Below are 22,115 nucleotides of genomic sequence, written 5' to 3'. Positions count from 1 at the left end.
CAGGTTCAGTTGAATGAAATAGGAACAATGATAATTGTAGATTACGTATACCTGCAAGAGAGGAAAACAGAATACATTGTATTGCTTGTCCTTCACCGATACTGTTATTTTTCCATTTCTAGAAACACCGACATGGCGATGCAGGTGGCGCTGCCTGGTGAGGCCGCGGTCTCCGGAATCGCCTGCAGACGAAGTCACCTGGCGTCCATCTGCACATCACTTGCAGCAGTGAGGCCTGCTGACAGCGTCTGGCAGTGTCGGCAACGTGCCAGACAGCTATCTGGAGTCCTGCTCACCGCAGGTCGCCGACAGGAGGGGCGACGCATCGTCTCCGAGGTCGCCTCAGCAGCAGTGAGACCCCACTGGCCGTCTTCTTAGGCTTCAACTAGATTGCGAACAACCTATGCTGAGACAACGCCCATGACGTGTGATCCGGTACCGCTACCGCACTGCGTGCCTGTGCCCGCCGTGAGCCGCTAGTGCATGGGTTCGACCATGAGAATATGTGTTTATGTTGCTTTTACTATTGTTTATACGTTGAAGTGACGAGTTGTTTATTTTTCGCAAGCCTCCGCTGTCCGGTTGCCTGCAGCTCCATGCAACGCCAGCTGTACTGTTGTTTTAATGTTGTCTCTCCGCTCAGCTGTGCTGTTGCCTCTCCGCTCATAACAACCTATGCTGAGACAACGCCCATGACGTGTGATCCGGTACCGCTACCGCACTGCGCGCCTGTGCCCGCCGTGAGCCGCTAGTGCATGGGTTCGACCATGAGAATATGTGTTTATGTTGCTTTTACTATTGTTTATACGTTGAAGTGACGAATTGTTTATTTTTCGCAAGCTTCCGCTGTCCGGTTGCCTGCAGCTCCATGCAACGCCAGTTGTACTGTTGTTTTAATGTTGTCTCCGCTCAGCTGTACTGTTGCCTCTCCGCTCATATACGACACCCTCTATATGAATGGCACCACTGATTGTCACACCCACTGTCCGTATTGTCCGTAGTGGTGTCTGAGCAGTAATCGCCACGCACTTTCAGAATGTGGATCGCTCATGATTGTTCAATACAATACAATACAATACACCCATGTTCATACAGCGTGCAGAATCCAGATTCTATTGAGGAGAGTTGAACCAAGTCACCATAGGCTCGGGAAGAGAGCAACGTGGAGGCCCACTGCCCCTTCCCCGGCCCCCACTGGGGGCGCCAGCCACTAACTTTTGACTGGATGTCAAGAGCGTCGCCACGAGGGGAACGAGTCGCCGGCCAGCCAAGGTAGCCAACGGCGTGTGAAGGTAACCTGACCTCGAGGAAACTGAGATGGCACCAACGGAGGTTTTGTTAAGTAGGCGACCAAAATTCGAGCGGCAGCAGCCTGGGCACCTTCACAGATAGCAGTGCCGCGTATCAGGGCGCCTTCGACGTTGAGCTGGGCGCCGATCATCAGGACGCCGGGGGAATATGACCCAATATCCCTCGTAAATATGTGCCTCGGAAGGGAGACCCAACCATAAAACTGAAAGCTCGCCGTATTTTATCCACTATTTTTCGAGCAGGTCCATAGATTTCCGTCCTCAAAAGTGCGGGGATATTCCCCAGTGTTTGAGTTGGATGGGACTATAGTAGCGTTTACACCGACAGGAGATTCCCATTGCCGGCTGTGGGAAACTACTGTCGGTGTAAACGCCATTCATATTTCCTGCGTCACCCCTGTGGGGACGCCCTTACTCCATGGTGCCGAGCTTATCAATTTGGATATCAATGGAATCAAAATCTCTTATCGATCGATGAAGAACTAAATTACCCCGACCCGGAGAGCGTCTTTGGAATCAAAGCAGTAGCACATGACGCAAGACTTCAGGCAAATAAATCCTTCTTGTCTGAAATAAAACATTTGTGTATTGATAAGCACGTTTTATAAGCAATGGTAGCAAGATTCTCCATGTATTTAGTTAAAGTGATAATTTAGTAGCAGATACTTACCGTCGCATTTCGTTTTTTTATCTAATAATTTATATTGTCAGAACTAGCAACATGTCTCTTCACTCAACAATAATTACAAAAGTGAAAAGGAAATGATAAATTGCTTATATTTTGGTGAAACTAAAAATTAATTCAGCACACATTTTTTTTTACAGCGTTGAAGTCCAGCTCCAAAGGACAGCTGACGATCGTAGCCGAGCAGGCTGTTTGGTACTTCTTCACTATTTCTTAGAAGTACCCGTTAGTACCGATCATGTCTCACATAATAAGCTATTGGAACAAAAATATGCATGTTCTTCTAATTATTCTCCTTCCACACTTTAAATAAATACTTTTGAAATGCATTTACTAATTAATTTCACAAAAACGGCTTGAAATTTTACAACGTCAAAATACTTATTCCAATTTCCATCATGAAACCACCACTATATTACTTGCTTACAGAGCCGTGCGCACAGTGCGCGCAGTTTTATCGTGACGTCAGAGGGTGCTTCCTCAGTGGCGCCCCCTGGCGGGGAACGCGTGCAAAAAGTCCAGCTCTTAGGCATGTCCTATAATGTGGAATGCGCATCGGCCGCCAGATGGTGTCCAACGGTGCCGCCATGTTGCGCAGACCAGAAAGCGGCCGCCGCCTGTGTTGGGGAATAGGGAATTCGGGACCTCGATTTACGTTTGCGGTCGCTGCATCCGTTACGTTCAAGCTATGTGGCCACGGAACCCGGCATCTTACGCAGAATTGGGTGGAGAATAAGATGAAATCCTAAAAACTTCTCAGATACAAGGAACTAATACGTTAAGCCTTTATAAGTCAATGGGGAAATATGAAAATTGCTATTTTGGTGCCGAGAATGATCTGAAACTATCTCAAGCATATAAAGTCATGATTTAATGCACTCTTTGCAAGGTTCTATGCTTCATATTTGCATTGTTGCCCTTGCGTGACGTCATTTGTGACGTCACAAGGGTCACAGTTTTTCTTCAATAACTCCCGATCAAATTGAGCTAGCGAGTCGGGAAAGCCACCAATGGACTCGGGAAGACCTGCCGAATCGAATGATATGCGACATGACCTCTTTCGACCATCTTCGTGACCTGGCGGTGCTGACCTGACCTTGACCTGAGGTCAACACCCTAAGTTGACCTGACCCGAACAAAAAGTATATCACTCGATGCGCCTGAGCTAGCTGAACACGATGATGCCAAAAGTGCGGCTCTACGACCATTTTTGGCGAAGTTATTTACCAAAAACCGAACCCGTGCCTTAGATCACTTGACCTGACCTCAGAGGTCACCGGTTGACCCCGGGACCTTTACAGTGGGTTCCTACCAGTCACTCTGCATTATCCTTTGTCGCAAACGACCAATTTACCGCTTAATTCTAGTTAAATTAGCGGCGCATTAGCGAGGTGGGTTCAATCAACCCCCTCGGCCGGGGCAAATGTAGGTCCGGCGAGTGAATTCGAGGAATTCTGAAGATACGATCGTGTTCCCCACTCAATTCTGCGTAAGATGCCGGGTTCCGTATCTACGTAACTTGAACGTAACGGATGCGGCGGCCGCAAACGTAAATCGAGGTCCCGAATTCCCTATTCCTCAACACAGGCGGCAGCCGTTTCTTGGTCTGCGCAATATGGCCGCCACCGTTAGACACTACGGCCAATAGGGTTCAAGCGGCATTGCTCCCCTGTGCCTATCCTATAAAGCAAGGAAAGGGTGTTAATGATGACGTCTAATTAAAATTTGCAAATTTTTTTATCCAGAAACGTTCTTTTTAAGAAAAAAATAGACCATGTTTGATTTTTGTATACCAATTAAATATAATATATCCTATATTTTGCCCAACGAAATAGAAAAAACAAAAAAATATAAATATTACGTCATTAAAATTGGATATATTTACGTTTTCTTCCTAACCGATGTGCGTGAACGCCCATGTCCCCATCGCGTGGTCTCCGGCTCCGCGCTTCCTCCCTTTCGTTCTCCGAGTCCGCCCAGCAAGCACCCCTGCCGGCGCTCTGCAGCTTGAATTAAGCGGTTCAACACAAAAAGTCCAAAAATGTCGAACACCGAGCGTACCTTCATCATGATCAAGCCTGATGGCGTTCAGCGTGGACTCGTTGGAGAAATCATTAAGCGCTTCGAACAGAAAGGATTCAAGCTGGTGGCCATGAAATTCATGCAGGTTGGTGATAAGCTTTGCATGTCAATACATTGTTCTCAAAGCTCTCACTTTATAGTATTTTATTAAACCTGATATTTAAGCTCTAATGCTGCTGTCAGAGCTGGGCATTGGGTGAATGTATGTGATGTGACCTAGTGTTTGTGATGTAGTGTAGGTATCTTTCAAATGCTACTGAATGCTAGAAGTCATCATCTGGAATACTTTCCAAATATTCCACCTCAAAATATGCATACAAACCCACAAAAAATACTTATGAGACAGACTCACATGACTGTCTCGTAACAGTATTAATACCAGTATAATGCCTTTTGGGGCGACAAACAGAGCGAGCGAGAGGGTGGGCCTTGCACGTGCGAAATTACGAGGGGTACCTCCAGCTGACTTGTGCACGGCACCCTACTAACCGGTCTCTAGCGATGTGGCAAATTTGGGCACAATCGGATTCGGCCCAGCCGTTCTCGAGATCTGGAAGCGGCACCCTGCACGTGCGCACATGCAAAATGAGTCCCAACTGACTTGTGCACGGCACCCTACTAACCGGTCTCTAACTGTGTACCAAATTTGAGCGCAATTAGTCCAGCCGTTCTCGAGATCTGGAAACGACCCCTGCACGTGCGCACGTGCAGCGGCACCCCAACTCTGGCACATGGACATGTAGTGCCTAGTGGATGCCTGCTGCCTACCTACATGCCAACTTTCAGCGCAGTCGGCCAAGTAGTTACCGAGATATTGCAACAAGTACAAAACTGACACCTCTTCGTTTTGTACGTGGCACGTGCATAAGGGGTCACCCATATGCATCAGGAATAGTCCAATACTTGGTAGAAGGAATGAAGCTACCCTACAGAAATTACCGCATGTAAATCGGTCAAGCGGTTGCTGAGATATAAGCCTCGCAAAAGCGTCCGCACGGCCGGCCGGCCGCTCATGCTCAGATATTTTTGTTAATCTAAGGAAAGACTCCGCTCGCTTCGCTCGCTCCGTAACCAGATTTGCTTCTGATTAATTTCTGGTGTTCCCTTTCCCATATACCACGATTATTTTCATGTTTTGTTATTTTGACGTCACTTTCATTGCATACGTTGCGCAAGTATTTTATCGGACATGGTAGCAAATATTTTCAAAGTATTAAAGTATGGCAGCACCTGTATTATTCTCAGGTGCTGCCACCTTTTTGCGAAAAGTCCCTAGACTCGTCAGTTCTTCAAGTTAATTCGAGCCATTCTGTAAACTGACAGTAAACACCTCACTAATGATACCCAATGCCCATCCAGTACATATTAATCCCCAACTTTTCAGACATTTCTATACTGGAATCTCACTGTGCACCCTCACTCCCCAGGCGTCTGTGGACCACCTGAAGGTGCACTACGAGGACCTGTCCAGCAAGCCCTTCTTCAACGGCCTGGTGCAGTACATGGCCAGCGGCCCCGTGGTGCCCATGGTCTGGGAGGGCCTGGACGCCGTCAAGACGGGCCGCGTCATGCTGGGCGAGACCAAGCCTCAGGACTCGAAGCCGGGCACCATCCGCGGCGATTTCGCCGTCCAGGTCGGCCGGTGAGTGATGAGCAGACGGAGCAGCGCTGGATCGGTCACGGGTGGCGGGGGCTACGCATTGCGCCAGTCATCTCATTGTTTGGAGGTGATAAGTGTCGGTGGCGAATACAGTTTGTCCCCCTCCCATCTGTAATTCGAATTATAAAAACAAGGTCACTGCAATGCGATGTATAATTTATCGTGAAAATAACAAATCAAGGTACAATCAATTTCATGTTCATGTATCTTCGCCGATAAGTTTCATCCTGTAACAAATAGTGCACAAAGGTCACAAAGGCTTCACACTTCTAAATGACATAGATGAAAGGACGAAAATAATACTTAAACAGATAATAAGATAAATTACAAACTTACTTCATTGCAGCCATAAACTAAAAGTCAAAAAATAATCAAAATTAGCCGGTCGATCCAAAACCAATCATATACAGAAAATTGTTTTGTTCATCAGCTGTGGCTCGAGACTTGCAAATTCCTGGTGCCTCAATTCAAATGTTCGGCCGTGGTCGAGTGGTCCTCATACACTCCCCCCGCCGGTAGCGACGACTTCAGCGCCGGTAGGATCTTCAGCTTCGAGGATGAGAACCAAGCGGTGTACTGATCGTGTGATTATTGTGTCAGCTTGCCCTGTGTATTCGCTCTTGTCGCGCGACTGACATTTGTATCTTAGTATGACGTTTCTAACTTTCCCATCTTGACCCACCAATGCCTCCTTTACTTCCGCTAGTTTCCATTGCCCTCGAAGTGCGTTGTTGTCTTGGACCAGGACAATGTCACCAGCTTTCATATCCCGTTTCTCTACATGCCATTTCTGTCGTACGAGTAAAGTTGAGAAATAGTCCCGTTGCCATTTTTTCCAAAACGATGTCACGACTCGCTGAATGGCTTGCTGTCTGTGACAAAGTTTTGCTGTCGTAGCCAAGGGCCCTTGTGGGACCGCAATGCCCGTTCGTCCCAAAATCAGATCATTTGGGCACAGATAAGAGCCAAGCTCTGGGTCGGCCCCTGGTCTGTGACCTATCGGCCTTTCATTCAACAAGTTAGCGACTTCGAAGAGCACAGTTTGCAGTTCTCCCACCGTGAGCACGCTATCTCCTATAGCGATCAACAGGGCTCTCTTCACGAGACGGATCAATGACTCGCTGCAGCCGTTCTGCCACGGTGCATCAGCTGATTTGTTGAATGTCCATGTCAGCCCTTGCAATGCACCAGACCGACAAATTTCAGACCAGTCTAAGTTTTCTGACATATTCCGGAGCTCTTTGTTGGCTGCAACTAATTGTGACCCCATATCCGAATGAATGGATGCGGGATATCCTCGAATTGTCACGAAACGGCGAAAGGTTACCAAGAAATCTTTGGCAGCATAGCCATCAACTATATCGAGGTATACCGCCCTGGTAGCCATGCAGGTGAAAATGACCCCATAGGCTTTCGTTCTTGTTCGTTTCTTCACCGTATCCCTTATCAGAAACGGTCCAAAAAGGTCCAGAGAGGTATGATAGAATGCCGGAGATGGTTGGAGTCTTTCAAGTGTAAGTTCTCCCATGACCTGACTCTGTAGCTTCTTGTCGATCCGTCGGCAGGTAACACAATCATTCTTGATTTGTTTGATGATTTTGCGTGCTCTTGGAACCCAAAATTTCTTTTGCACTTTGGCCAATGTCACTTCAACACCAGCATGATCACAATCATGTACATGTTTGATAAACAATGTGGTGAATCTGTGGTCTGCTGGAAGAAGGACAAATGCGTCTTGGTTCCAATTGTCTTTAAGCCACTTCGTTATCCTTTGTCCAACAACTATGACGCCATCACTGTTAATGCTCGGTCCCAGACGTCGGAATCGAATTTTCCAATCGGTTTTCAACAGCGCTTTTTGAACATGTTCGATCCACATTGCTTCTGCCTGTTGCAGATGCTCAGCAGTTGGTGACTTGCTGATGGATTTCAATGTCTTGTCCGTTTTCAGCTGTATAAATCGTCCTGTAACTCCTAGCAGCTTGTTGTAACTGTTGAACTTGTCCACGTTTACAATTTCTCCTATACCCACTTTTTCCTCTTGATTTTCAATATTCATCACGTGTACTCCGATGCGGTCTGGAAGCTCTTGGTCTGGTACTGCTTGACTTATCGGCCACTGTTCCACTGGTAATTGTAAAAAATCTGGCCCTTGTTGCCAGATAGACTTGGGTCCGATTTGATTGGGACTAGTGGGCCTTGTCACCAAATCGGCGGGATTGTCCCGAGTGGCTATCCACCACCATTCTCCCGGATCAGATTTATTTTGAATTTCAGCTATCTTCGTCGCGACAAACGTACCGAACCCGTAGGATTCCTTTTGAACTTGTGCTCGGACAATTGCAGAGTCGACAAGATGAAATATTGATTTGAAGGAGTACTCCATTTCTCGCTCAATTGTCTCTCGCAATCTGCATCCCAGTACAGCTGCACAAAGCTCTAATCGGGGAATCGTTAGCTGTCTCGCTGGTGCTATCCTGTGTTTTGCTGCAATTAGCCTTGCTTCATATTTTCCAGTACTAAGTTCCCATTGCACATATGCACACGCTCCATAAGCTTGGATACTGGCGTCAGAGAAGACGATTAAAACTGGATCGTCGATGGCTTCTTTTGGCTTCAAACATCTTGCAATGGTCACATTCTCTAATTCGTATAAATCCTTGAAAAACAACTTCCAGTCGTTTCTGCTTTCCTCAGGTATTGGGTCATCCCATACAGATGATGTCGAAGTTTCTTGTTCATTGGCCTTTCTGGATATCAATGTTCTGAGTAGAATTTTGGAAGTTATCGTAACTGGCGCAATAAACCCTAGAGGGTCATAAATACGCGCTGCCTGGCCCAAAACCATTCTTCTGGTTAATACCCTTGGAAACACAGCATCGATGTTCGTTTTCGTTACGTCAGGTCCAGTCGGTACCCTTTTCTGCCGTTGCGAAAAGTTGATTTTGACTTGAAACATGAAATGATCCTGCTTAGGCAACCAACGCATGCCGAGCACCTTTTCTTCATCAACATTCAAAAGTGTAACGTCAGATTTTGCTGCGGAAACGTTGTCATCGCCAGATATAATCCAGTGCTTTACATTAAAACCGCCCTTTTGCAACATACCTTGCACCTCTTCTGCTAGGGAATGCGCGTCTTCATACCGTGGCCCTGACTGGATCAGGTCATCAACGTAGCTGTTTTTCAATATCATTTCCGTGGCCCTTTCACATATGCTTCGATTCATTTCGGCTATCAAATTTAACGCTACCATCGAGATTGTTCCGCTTGGTCGGTCTCCGAATGTCACTGCTAGCATCATGTAATGCGTGGGTTCCTGGCTTATATTCAAGTTCCGCCACAAGAAACGGTGCACGTGCTGGTCCCTCTCAGCCAATTCAATGGAATGGTACATCTTGCTGATGTCCCCCACCAGTCCAATTGATTCTTCTCTGAATCGAAGTAATACTCCGAAAAGGTTGTTAATAAAATCTGGACCTTTCGCCCAGTAATCATTCAATACATGTCCCATGAATGACGCTGACGCGTTAAAGACAATCCGCAGGGGTGTTGATACTGAATCGGGCTTTACAACTTCATGGTGACATAAATAGTGTATCGGCCCTTCAAAGTGTAGCATTTCTTCTCTGGATAATTTTCTAGCTACTCCTCTTGCTACCATATCTCGTATTTGCGCGTCGTAGGCTTTTGCATGATCATTTCCCATCTTGAGCAACCTTCTTTCCGTGGCTCTCATTCTTGCTTCGGCGATGGTTACGTTGTTAGGGAGTTCATTTGGGTCTCTAATCCAAGGATAATGCGCAGTGAATTTTCCCCGCTTGTGATCGTACACTAGCCCGTCCTTTATCAGTCGCAATTCCCGTTCTTCTTGTAGGCTGTAGCAACCGGTACCTGTAGCGCATTTGCCACACTTGCAACCACCGCATCGAGGAGTGCAACATGTCCCAAGATTTTCAACCGTGAAATATTCGTCTAATTTTCTTTTCAAACTGGTCAATGGTTCAACGTAAATATTGTTTACATCACAAATATTGGAACCACGGATGATCTGAACTTGTCTGGAAGAAGCCACTTCTCCAGTGAGACAACCGCGAATGCAATATCCAAATTGATTCTTTAATAGTTGAAGATTGCCAATCGTTTCAGTAACAATTGGCATGATCGCACAGCAATCAATGCCAATTAACATATCAACGTTGCCGTGAGGTCGTTCAATGTCTTTAGGCTGGATATTTTGGAATAAAGGTGCCACTGCAGATACGTCGAATTTATCTAATGCGGATGTAATTTCTTCAATGCCGTACGCGTGAACCTCCCATTGCTTTCCGTTGGCATCAATCAACGGAACAACATAGCGTTTGCTGTTGTAATCTTGCGTTTCGTTTCCAACTTTCGTTATCGTCAATGTCGTATCGTGACCTGTGAGATTCAATGTCGATGCCGCTTTATGGGTTATCAATGACACATTGGCGCCGGAATCCCACATGGCTATTAAATTCCTGTCATTGCACCGAAGGTAACTCACAGCAAGTAAATTTTGTTGTCTTTTGTTGCTCGATATATGAATAGAATTTTGTGGAGGCATATCCCTTGTAGGAAGTTGGTCAAGATGAAGATATGGATGATGTCTTTTTCCACATGTTTGTCGTAAATGATTCAACCTATCGCATTGGTTTACTGTTGTACATGAAGCCGCAATGTGACCTTGCTTTTAACAATTAAAGCAGGCTCCGTTCTGACGCAGCAGGCGTAGCTTCTCTTCGTGATTTGAATTTAAAAACACGTTGCATTCGTTGATTGGATGAGAGTCAGTTTTATGGATCCAGCAAGCCCGGCGTTCAATATGTTTCATTTGTGTGACACCGGTGCCCCGTTTTCCGGCATTGTTGCTTCCTGTATTGCCTTTAAATATATCTTCCATTCGTTCCGCCATATTTTGAATTTGATTGTAAATTTTCTTCATATCATTCTCAGTCGCGTCATTCGTAGTCGTTTGATCACTAGAATTCGCTTCCGCAGAATTTATCGTTTGATTTACCTGGCGTCTGCTTACATTGGAGGTCTGTCTCACGTCATTCTCCATATATTCCATTACTCTCTTTTCTTGGAGTAGATACGAAAGAAGAGCTTGGAACGTTGAATCTCCGATTTTGCTAGTATTTCCTTGATTATCCATTTTTGTCACCCATTCCCTTTGTTGCGTTCTTGGAAGTAATTTCTCTATCATTGTTACCATCGTCGTATTGTTCATTTCTTGTTGCATACCCAGTCGCTGAAGCTCGAGCCAATTTCGTTCTATTACATCAACCATGTTGATGAATTTTCTGCTGTCGCCTTCGGGTACTGGTTTTAGTTTTTGAATATCGAACACAATTGCGTCTATTAATTTTCTTGGTTCTCCATATTTTGCATCAAGGCGTTTAAACATTTCTGAATAATTGTCTTCAATCCCTTTAATAGTGTCCAACGCTTCTCCAGATAAACATTGCCGCAGAGCATAGGGGTCTTGTCCATATTGCTTCGTCATGAGTCTATTGAAATCCTGCTTAAAACTGGCATATTGGCGTATATTTCCGGAAAAATGCGGTGAATTTAACGGTTTTACATGAATTTCCGACAGTTTTACATTTTCGTCTCTTGTTCTAGCCGCAAATGTTGTCCTAACTTTGTCCATACTTCGTCATGAGTCTATTGAAATCCTGCTTAAAACTGGCATATTGGCGTATATTTCCGGAAAAATGCGGTGAATTTAACGGTTTTACATGAATTTCCGACAGTTTTACATTTTCGTCTCTTGTTCTAGCCGCAAATGTTGTCCTAACTTTGTCCATACTTGTCTCAATCTCCATCATATAATCGTCGCACTCGTCCAACATCTTATCGATTAAATGGTGCGGGCCAGTTTCGTTGATTGCCGTCGTGACAAAATCGTTACAGCATTCTACCTGACGGAATGCGTCGATAACATCTTCAAATTTTGCCTTGATTGCCATGAATAAACTTTTGCTCTCAACCATATCTTGAAAACCAATTATTTTCCTGTTAAATTTTCTCTTCGCATTTGCCCGGTCTTGTTTAGTTTTCCTAATGTCCTTTGATGAGTCGATGTCTTCCTGTTTCTTCGTTCCGTCCATGATAGAGTTTTAAAGAAAATCAAATAGAATTACCTACTTCAAGTTACTTTAATTCTAGTTTTAGTCTTATTGAAGTTCAAGTTCAAATTCTAAAGCAAAGTGTTGGCTAGAAGATGAAATGTAATTCGAATTATAAAAACAAGGTCACTGCAATGCGATGTATAATTTATCGTGAAAATAACAAATCAAGGTACAATCAATTTCATGTTCATGTATCTTCGCCGATAAGTTTCATCCTGTAACAAATAGTGCACAAAGGTCACAAAGGCTTCACACTTCTAAATGACATAGATGAAAGGACGAAAATAATACTTAAACAGATAATAAGATAAATTACAAACTTACTTCAATGCAGCCATAAACTAAAAGTCAAAAAATAATCAAAATTAGCCGGTCGATCCAAAACCAATCATATACAGAAAATTGTTTTGTTCATCAGCTGTGGCTCGAGACTTGCAAATTCCTGGTGCCTCAATTCAAATGTTCGGCCGTGGTCGAGTGGTCCTCATACACCATCCCCCCCCCCAAAAAAACTTAATGGGTATGTTGGAGATGAAAGGCATCAGGCTGTCCAGGCTGTTTTTAAAATTATTGAAGTTCTGTGCCGTGTGAGATAGTTCCTTCGTCAGTTTGGTGTTTCTGTTCGAGGAAGTCACTGGAATGCTTGTGTCGATGTCGCTTATAGAAACCGGTCGATGTGGTGACCCTGTGGACATCTTTGTCCGTTAATTCGGCTTAAAAAAGAACAATAACTGAAATAGGCGCAACGAACGCCCCAACGGCGAGCCAGGTTCTCGCCCCGTTCAGCCGGTGCGCTGTGGGCCGAATGGCATTCTGACTGGTATTCGATAGTTCCAATGGCGTCACGCAATGTTCCCACTATCGAGTTAGCGAGAACGGATGTCACTGAAATTGGTCTATCCTGCCCGGGGCTGCTGGATTGATTGGTCACGTGATGACATCGGCTATTCACCGGCTGATATGCTGCGTCTGTCTCACCGCCTGGCAATGGGCATCTCATTTAAAGGAAATAGTTCACATTTTAACCACAGTGTATATAAATACAGTGTCGGCAAATGAGCCTGGTCACGTGACCGGCGGACTCGCTGTTTTTCGAGGGATCCGCACGTGCGGTTGTGGCGGGGGCACCTCCCGGTAACTGGTGCCGACTCGCTCTCGGCCCCCATAGGGATACAATGGGACCTACTTTTTGATTAGCTCTCCTGACTAAACTAGGACGAATTTTTCAAAGATACAACTAGCACCACATGCAGTCGTGTGTAAGCTTTCTAACGGTACCAAAAATATATTTTTATCGGCAAAATTGAATAAGTACAGGCCCATTTTAGGTTCGATTCGCGCTTATGACGGAAGAGAAGCCACCACTAATTATAAATACAACGAACAAGTGTTGAAAACCGGAGTATAAATGCAGTTTTGAATTACATTAAAGCCATTTTCAGTCACTGCAACCGATGAGTGGAAGTGATCGGTGTATTAGGTCACCCGTTACCGTTAGGTATTACTTTTTAACTACCTACCAACAACACCCATAGGTATTGTTCTGATCTATTCCAGACAACAAACTAAGGTTTTGTGTTGAACTGTGCCAGAAAGAGCAGTTAGATCAAATATGGATACGAAGGTAAATAGGACTATACGAGCATCCATGTTGATACGTTTATGCTGGAGCTAGTAGTTGATAGGTGTTCCGTTCTATTGATGCGGGCAAACAACGAATCGGGGTTGTCATGGGCGAATCTATAGGTATAATTGTGTCTTGTATGAAACATGCACGGTATCTGCAAATACTAGAATGCTGCTGCTAAGCTGAAAGAAGGCTCAGCCGGACTTTTATACTATGAACCGGCCATGTTTAGTTTATGCCGGGCTCGAGGGTGCAGTGTTCGTCACGGGCCAGCCAACCCACAGAACACAGCCCATCCCAAGCGGGGCCCATGGGCGCCGAACCCAGCCCAGCTCAGGCCCATTGAATTTCACACGCTTTTGAGGCTTTTATGGCGGTCGCCGGAATAGGCAAATGGTAGATCAACTCTTCAAAAATTGTTTCAATATCTACTTCGCTGGGAGGAAATGAGCTTTGATTGTCAAAAAATGCAAAACTTTGCATTTGTTACAGGCACAACATCCGAAATGCAACATGTGCTTACAGTTGTACGCCCGTCCTTAACATGGTTGTCATGAAAGTTGGGGGAGGGGGGAGGCGGCCGCACGTTGAGGGGTCACAGTCCGGTATTTTGACGCCCCCCCCCCCCTTTACCGCCTGAACGGGAACCTTCACTCCATCCCGTCCTCTGTATTAACCGCCTTTAAGCCCGCCCGATGACCCTGCCGTTTTCAAAGCCAACCTGAGCTGAGCAAGATAATTCGGTGTAAACGTCGACAACTGCAGTGAGTTGTGTGCAGTCCTGGTGTTCCGCTACAACATTATTGCACCTCTCGTTTTCGCCATCATCGACGCCGTGCACTTCCGAAACATGGATGCTCCGGGACAGTTTGAAACAAGTAGATGTCCTACACGGACGCTTTGCACATCCAGTGTCTATACATATTTCCATATTTCAAACAAATCGAGCAGAAAATATTATAACGAAACAGCGGCGTACAGCGTACAGCGTGCAGCGGGGATATCTGAACAATGCACCATACATGACGAAGAGCCAGCAGACCCTGGTGCAGCTCAAGACGGCGGTCGTTGATACCACTCTTGTGCCTGCGCCCAATGCGCGCCAACGTTGGCGGGGGGGGGGGGGGGGGAGCAGTGAGTCATTCAATACGTTGAGCTACTTTGAACATGTTCCATAGCGGCCTGACAGTAGCAAATGTGTGTTGGCTAGCTGCGCAACTGAGTAAATTTTCACACAATTTTACTTCCTTTGATTTGCAAATCCTTTTATCTGGTAAACATGCTTTAATTAAGTAGAATGATAATGAAGTGATTCAGTTTTTGGAAACGTTTCAGAACAAAACATATTAAAACAATGTCTCATACGTATTATCAGAATAACAACAAAGACCGCCGGCCATCGGTCATGAACACCGTTCACCTGTCACTATCAATGCCAGTGGAAACGCACACACACACGCGCGCACACGGACACACACGTCAGCCGCAGTCAGTTACAGGTAAGTTCCCAGAGGCCTCTCCGACGGCGGCCGGCCGGCTCCCAGAGGCTGCTCCGACAGCGGCTGGCCGTGGCTCCCAGGGACTGCTCCGACGGCGCGGCGGCTGTCGCTACCAGGGGCTGCTCCGACGGCGCCTGGCGCGCCGCTCGCAGATCCTCCTTGGAGTTCTAGCGCGCTGATGGTGGCTGTGTGATCCGCTTTCCCTTTCTGAGCTTGGTGTAGCACAGGCGACCTGCAACCACATCACAAAAACTGAGTTTGTGAATTTGAATCAACTTTGAACTGAACCACAACTATTATGTTTTTTATGAAGATTTACCAAACCAACAATTTCAACTTCCACACTGCGCTGACAGGTATACACATAATACACAAATAAAGGCTAAAACCGTTTTTCCACTTCTTCCACTTGTCATCAATACATTTTGCCCAAGATATGAGTGTGCAACAAGTAATACATATGACTAGCCTGCTGCATTGCTTTGATGGCTTCGTGCAAAATGTAAACCTAAAAATTTCGCTCTTTCTGATTTATGGCACATCACTTTTATGCCAATTTATTAACTTTTTGGAAGGTGGCATTGTCCCTTTAACACAGGCAAGCCCTTGCCGAGCCCGGCATATGCCCGGCCTCCTCGAGCTTAGGCCCGGCAAAAGTCCGGCGGGTCCGATTTTAAGCCCGACACCGGAGCCCTGTTTCACCGGTGATAGCAGCACGATGCTTTTACACGTGTCAAATTGGGTTTCCATGGAGACATGAACAGGCCCATTGCTCCAACACTACCACAAGTGTGACGTCAGCTCGCGCAATTTGATAGCAGCGTGGTAGCAGCGTCCCGTGAAACACCGCCCGGGCCCGTAGGCTCAAGACTTGCATCATTACTATGCATATACTGGTATGGTAAGCAACCTGGCATATGAGTTGGACTCAAACAATGAAGTTAAGTGGCTAGTGCTTACCGGAAATGAGCAATCTGGTACCCGATGTCCCGTTGTACTGGAAGAGTGTTGGGATGCAGCTGCCCTCCTCAAAATGACAGGAACAGAGCTGGGAAGTGCTCCTGGGAACTGCATCTGCACGTCTGTAAATGACAGATGCAACAAATGTAACAACTGGCATACTGTTCTTGCACGTGGACTTTTACATACAAAATGCCTTGTGTTTAGAGGTAAGATATTGACTCAGACAGCACAGCCACAGCTTCTAAACAAGATGGTATCACTGACACTGTATCATGTTATTTTGGCTCCAGAATCCAGAATCAGAAGGTTGACATCCTCACCTAGCAATCAAAATGTAGTTAATTGGCTTTATATCAATGTGAGGTGCTAAGAGTGAACAATTATGATTATTTACAATGCTTCAGAACATGGTCAAACCTTAACTAACCCAACCTACAGTGGTTCGCTAGCAACATTCGTAGCACGTCTTTTTTGTACATAGTAACTGGAATATATGCTAGGTAAGAGTACCTACATCTTTTCTTTTCTTTTTGTTAAAGAGGTATGCATTTGGCCTGTAGCCTATAACACACCTCTTCAACCAAAAATATTTTCCTTACCCATCCCAACACATCCCTTAGAGCTGCCTGCGGCATTACACTCAACGGATTACCAGGTCAAAGCATTACCTTCATTAGGTAACTTGTGGTAAACATGATAAGCTTTTAATGGATTTCATGTTCTCTTTCCTGTAATTAGTTTTATGCAATGGATTTGATTTGTTATGCTCATTATGATCAGCACAAAAATAAAACCTTTATATAAACAATATTTTCTGTATTTTAATAAAAGAAGAACTATATTTGGTAGTAGTAAAGCAGGCGTCACACTTCTTTTTGCAACCAAGGAGAGGTGCTGTAGGTTAGGTTGTAGGTTCTAAGTTGTAGGTACCTAGGTTGTAGAGTTTAGGTTGTAGGTATGGCTAGGTCAGGTTTAGTTAGGTTTGTTTTGGCTTGGTTCAATTAGAAAGCATCTCTGGGTATAGCACCTCTCCTTCATTGCAAAAAGTAGTGTGACGCCTGCTTTACAACTACCCAATATTCTATAGAAAATATTGTTTGACGCGGAAGCTTGCATTGATTACCTAATCATGTTGTAAAATTCAAACCCATTGGCTGTTAGCAGCATGCCAATGCTGATTAGCTGACGATGACATGGCTGCATTCCTCAGCAAATTCCTCAAGAAGGCACTTTTCAGGACGAGAAATGGAATCTTTGCCTATGGTGATCATTGGGCTGTAAAAGCTCCTGGTTTGTGCTTGTCATTACATAACATTTATTACATTTATCATTACTACATAATGTATTGCATTTATCAATACAGCTAACAAGGACACATCTGGATCTTACCTGACAGCCCTCACCCAAGCGACCCTCATCTTCTCCTCTCTTGGAAACCTCCTAAATGTACCTACATCTTGCAGCAACACAAAACTGAATCAGAGTAAGAGCTCTGCAATCTGCAATAAAATACTAGGCAGGTCACAGCAAAATACAAGAGAAAAGATTGAAAATCTGATACAAGCTTAAAATTGTATAAGATTTGGAGCAAGCAGTTTGTTGACGCCATCAAATGTATCAACCGCGCAGTATTTGTCATCAAATTTTGGTGCCGAGTCAAGGTCAAATGTCACGTGACATTTGGCCGACAGTCGATTTTAACATGGGTTTTGAACTGGAATAGCAGTTCCGTAGCTTGGGCTGAGACGAGCATAAATCAGGAGCTTTTACAGCCCAACGATCACCCTAGGCAAAGATATTCTATTTCTCGTCCCGAAAAATGTGTCTTGCGTTGAGGATGTGTGCCTTGCATATATTCGCATCCAGTATGAAACGAGCATGGGTCCCGAAAATTCTTCAGAAACTAGAGAAATTATCTACGAGAACTCTAGAGAAATTCGCTCCAGTGAGGCGCTCCAGTAACAAAAGCACGAGCAGATCGCCCAAATGCCGGTGGCCGCGATAATTTCTCTAGTTTCTGAAGAATTTTCGGGACCCATGCTCTTTTCACACTGGATCGCGTGTGCCTTACAGAAACTGAAAAGTTCTTCCTATATCAAAAATAGAGAAAATAATCTTTTGTTGTAAAAAGGTTTTATTTTCTTTGCTGATCATTTTGAACATAAAAAAATCACAAATCTATTGCAAAAAAAAATAATTTCGTGAAAGTGAACTATTTCCTTTAACATCTTAGGGCGTTTTCAGTCATGGTGTCAGTCGATTGTGCTCTTTATCGGTCAAGGTTCGTGAGTTTATCGGCTATGGTGGATTATGGTGATAAACCTTCAAGTGGAACTCCTGTCGACAACCAGTTGTATATTATCGCTCCGATTGTGAGCATCGGGGCTGAGTTAGGACATTGGCTTGGTCTTCCTTTGAACATCATCAGCCGTTGGGGCTTTCTAGGATTCTCATCTTGCTGGTTTCTTCTCGATAGCGTTGCGTCGGTATGCTGGTCTACCCACGGGTGGGGACTGAGAGAAGAATATCCCCGTCCGCCCAGTGGCGGGTGTCCAAGACGGTCGGCTTCCTCGGTTGGCTGGCGAGGTCGGTCGGTCCCTCCGGCCGCCCTCCGCCCATTCGTGTGTCCTCACCCGTGCTGTTCCTGGACCCCCGCCGGGCGCCGCTGATGGGCCCCGTATTGATCTCCCCTGGTCATTGATAACCGATCTGTTTGCTCCCCTCCTCTGCCGTCGTCGGGCACATCGTCACTGTCCCGGGCCCATCCGCCCGGTCACGTGATCTGCCCGCAGACACGCAAACGTTTAGTGGACGTGTCGTCTTATCGACAGGGGTCGCATGATGGGCTTTTTATTCGGAAAAGGAGATTCTCTGTGCGTTAAGTTGTCTATTGCTTTATGGATCTGGTCATCATGCGGCTTATTTTGTACGATGCACAAGATCATAGCGTTTGCGTTGATTTTTAACGTTATGTTACTATCGACGCTTATTTAACCGATTTTCCGTTTCACAGTATATCTAACATACATTTTTACTGATTCGCCTGGAATCAAGTATGACTCTGTTCAGCATGTATTGCCGCACGCGGTCAAACGATCGGGTCTCTTGTCATGGAACTGTTCTTTCTGGTCCAGTGTCACGTGATCTGATGGCGGGACGGTCGCTCTTCGAAAGGCCCGTTAGCTCTGTGGGATCGGCGAGCGTCACAGGTGCTCAGTATGACGCTCCCTCATCACCCATTCGCGAGCCGCTCATCTGACCGTTACAGGAATAAGATCAAGTCGTTTTTTGTCCGTGATAGGACTAGTCCAGAGCATTGACGAAGTCGATTACTGATTAGCATTCACTGCCATGTGTGATGTGATTTGGATTTCATGGCGATCCAGGCTTGGCCCCTTGGCCGGTGGCTTGAACCTTTTTTCACATGAGACCCGTTGGCCGACATTTTGTCTGGAGGATCGCCAGTAAAAAGTGGAGCAAAAAGCGGTCGGTGGGATGGGTGCAGGCTACAGCGGGGTTCTGTTTGCTGTATAGGTGTCGCTGCGGAACTAACTCGTGAGAGGTCACGAGACGGGCCGGTCCCACACCGACGGGCCGTTAGCAACGGTAGTCTGGCCAATGCTGGCCGAGGCTGGCGCCGTGCCACCTCGCACCAGACGAGCCGGAGCGTCTGCCCACTTGGTTACCAACCAAGAGGGGACTGACCGCGTTTCACTCTCGCTACTGGGCGGCCTGGACAGTCACCGTGGTGCGTGTTTTCGTCCGCAGGCTAGCCTAGATAGTTGGCCAACTGAGCTATTCCTGAACACATGCGTTTTGGGACTCCTGGGCTGGCACTTAAAGCCGGCGATTTGGCTCATGCCCTGGTACATGGTTTGGAGTTCACAGGGCTGTCATCGCCCGGCGGTTGCTGAAACCATGTATTTCTTGCGGTCGGGGAGGTTCGCGGAAAGCTTGTGGATGAGATTTCCTGGAACTGGGCCCGTTAGTTGTCGCACGTTAAGCTTTCGGTCTCCAACGAATGGTTTTGGTGAGCTGACGATTCTCGGAACTTGGAATAGGAGATTTACGAGTTTCCCGAGCTGGTCTTCCTTACGGAGTGATTCGATGTGCGGGGAAAGGTAGAAGAAAGTTCGATCTTTCTCTTGGAAAATGTGGGCTGAATCTTCCCTTCCAAGGCGATATTGCCGCGCATTTACTCGTATGTTTTACCTTTTTTCGAAATGTTGACTACGATGAAATATGCGCGCTCTAGAACAGACACTAGGCAGCACTCTACCTCAAATCCATAATGATGCCGCTATTTGCGTAGTCCCGCGTTTAGTTGTTGCTTTTTCTGACCGTCTCCCGCAAATGAGTAATTTGTCAGCCCTTTGGTCCATGCCGTGCTGCCCGTCCAATACGCGTTGTTTAGTGTAGCCTTGTAGCAGCTGCAGTGCTCATCGGCTCCTCATCTGACCGTGTGCGTCTCCCTGTTTCTCGCCAGTAACATCACCCACGGCTCCGACTCGGTCAAGTCCGCCGAGAAGGAGATCGCCCTCTGGTTCAAGCCCGAGGAGCTGACCGACTGGAAGTCGGCCATGCACACCTGGGTCTACGAGAACTAGACGACCACCGACCGACCGGAGCGCCCTCTGCGCCGGCGGAGCCGTCAATGGCGCTGCCGCGCGGACATACTGAGAACTCCGACTAATGAATTAGCCGACAGGTGGCGCGGGGATCGCATTTTAGACGATGTGGTTTATGTTGTTTCTGTTTGGACATCTTTATGTGGACAGCATTACCCTGCACGCTTGTAGGGACCAATACACGAAGTCGGAATGAAATGCTGTCTTTCGGGGGTTTACGATCGAATACATTGAGCATGAGTGCGCATAAGCGTAGGAACCATGGGTGCAAGGGTGCAGCTGCACCCACAATATTTCTCCAGTGGGTGCAGACAATGTATTCTGCACCCACAATAATCTGAACCAAAAACCCCTTTTCTCATCAACACTACTTTCCATGCAGCACGGCAAATTCAGGATATGTTGCCCACTATCCATCTTTCGAAGCATTTGCTTTTGTGATGGTCTTCAAAACTTACATTTGTGCTGAAGAAAAAAAAGGAAATGGAGCATGTGATTGAGCACATACCGAGCCGATGACCCACTGTCAAAATTTTTAGCCCGATATCTTCGAAAATGGCTAAGTCGGCCGCTTTTACTTTTTGCGGTTATCAATATTGACAATTTTAACCCTCGCATGTGTGCGGCGTTTTCCAGCTTCTAATGTGTAGGGGGAGGGGGGGGGGCTGATCGGGCTAGAGGTTCGCGGAAAAAACGAGGGTGTTACCCGCGACGAGAGAAAGCCGATGATACCCAATTTTAAGGTCCTATGTCATTGGTTGACCTTCCAGGTCAGGTCAATAACCCAAAAGTCGGGAAAATCGGGACCTGCTAGAACTGCGTAAAGTGAAGCTGTATCGTTTTTTTTCGGGGTGCTGATCACGAATTTCTTGTTAGTTTTGATCACAGATGATTTCTTCATGCATTTAGGCCAGATCGGGTCAGGTCAGGTCAACCATTAGGCGTCTTACCGGCTATCCATAGTAGGTGTCAACTAGGGGAAGCGGGGGTAACACCGCCCCCCTAAGCTTTTCGCCAAAATGAGAGAATATGTGTGAAGTCTCTTGGTAGTTATTGTTTTGGTTACAATATTTAAACATTTTCTCACGTGTTTTACGTAGGTACTTATTTTGCATGCTCCTAAAAGGTTTTCATGTATCACGACTTTTAAAAATACCTTGCATATTTGCTGCCTACAAATTGTGTGGGTAACCCCGCCACCGGTGTTGATGTTAACCCAACCCATTCCTACGAAAGCTTTTAATTGTTCAGAGATCGTGTGCGATGAGTTTCCTGTCGGTAAGTGGTAATTTTCGCAAATAATCGGTAATGGACACCTAAATAGGTATAGGTTCATCAGCTGTTTGCCAGTTTTATACAGCTGGCAAGTGCTTGGTCGGGATGCATGAAAAATATAAAGTAAAAAATCAAATAAGCTGCTTATTCCCGACTTAGGAACATCTACGAACATAAATAAGGCGTGTCTTTGGAGTTTCATCACTTATCACGCTACAAACAGGAAAC

General features: G+C 45.9%; 2 protein-coding genes and 1 long non-coding RNA gene across 7 annotated transcripts; 1 reads left to right on the top strand and 2 right to left on the bottom strand.

Annotated features, from left to right (window-relative positions):
- Nucleotides 1-3,816: 3,816 nt before the first annotated feature.
- LOC122373956 (nucleoside diphosphate kinase B-like) lies at nt 3,817-20,810 on the top strand. Its single transcript, XM_043352417.1, has 3 exons — nt 3,817-4,162; nt 5,505-5,719; nt 20,471-20,810. Exons 1-3 carry the CDS (start codon nt 4,037-4,039, stop codon nt 20,589-20,591), a joined length of 462 nt encoding a protein of 153 aa, XP_043208352.1. The 5' UTR covers nt 3,817-4,036; the 3' UTR covers nt 20,592-20,810.
- LOC122373955 lies at nt 5,717-12,400 on the bottom strand. 5 transcript variants are annotated; one of them, XR_006255129.1, is made up of 3 exons: nt 12,220-12,400; nt 6,074-12,110; nt 5,717-5,964 (listed from the first exon to the last, which is right to left on the bottom strand). XR_006255129.1 is itself a non-coding variant. In XM_043352415.1 (3 exons), the coding sequence occupies exons 2-3, from the start codon at nt 11,872-11,874 to the stop codon at nt 10,452-10,454; spliced, it is 1,266 nt and encodes a 421-aa protein (XP_043208350.1). In that variant the 5' UTR covers nt 11,875-12,110; nt 12,220-12,389; the 3' UTR covers nt 10,388-10,451. The 5 variants fall into 5 exon arrangements, 4 of the variants coding, with proteins under 4 accessions (XP_043208348.1, XP_043208351.1, XP_043208350.1 ...); XM_043352415.1 differs by lacking the exon at nt 5,717-5,964 and having other exon boundaries at nt 10,388-11,400; nt 11,558-12,110; nt 12,220-12,389; XM_043352414.1 differs by lacking the exon at nt 5,717-5,964 and having other exon boundaries at nt 10,390-11,394; nt 11,552-12,110; nt 12,220-12,388.
- Nucleotides 14,405-17,590, bottom strand: LOC122373957. Its single transcript, XR_006255130.1, has 3 exons — nt 17,374-17,590; nt 15,982-16,103; nt 14,405-15,253 (listed from the first exon to the last, which is right to left on the bottom strand). It is a non-coding gene; the product is annotated as an uncharacterized LOC122373957 (long non-coding RNA).
- Nucleotides 20,811-22,115: the final 1,305 nt, after the last annotated feature.

This window comes from Amphibalanus amphitrite, unplaced genomic scaffold (assembly GCF_019059575.1).
Source record: "Amphibalanus amphitrite isolate SeventyFive unplaced genomic scaffold, NRLGWU_Aamphi_draft 001579F_arrow, whole genome shotgun sequence".
Classification (NCBI taxonomy): Eukaryota; Metazoa; Arthropoda; class Thecostraca; order Balanomorpha; family Balanidae; genus Amphibalanus; species Amphibalanus amphitrite.
The sequence above is the reverse complement of the archived record's forward strand: the minus strand, read 5'-3'. Positions and strand labels throughout refer to the sequence as shown.

Excerpts from the sequence above, each read along its gene's own strand:
- LOC122373956 (XM_043352417.1), top strand. The coding sequence starts at position 4,037 with ATGTCGAACACCGAGCGTACCTTCATCATGATCAAGCCTGATGGCGTT. Across the intron at positions 4,163-5,504 it reads TGGCCATGAAATTCATGCAG|GCGTCTGTGGACCACCTGAA; the intron begins GTTGGTGATAAG and ends CTCACTCCCCAG. Across the intron at positions 5,720-20,470 it reads TTCGCCGTCCAGGTCGGCCG|TAACATCACCCACGGCTCCG; the intron begins GTGAGTGATGAG and ends GTTTCTCGCCAG.
- LOC122373955 (XM_043352413.1), bottom strand. The coding sequence starts at position 10,325 with ATGCCTCCACAAAATTCTATTCATATATCGAGCAACAAAAGACAACAA.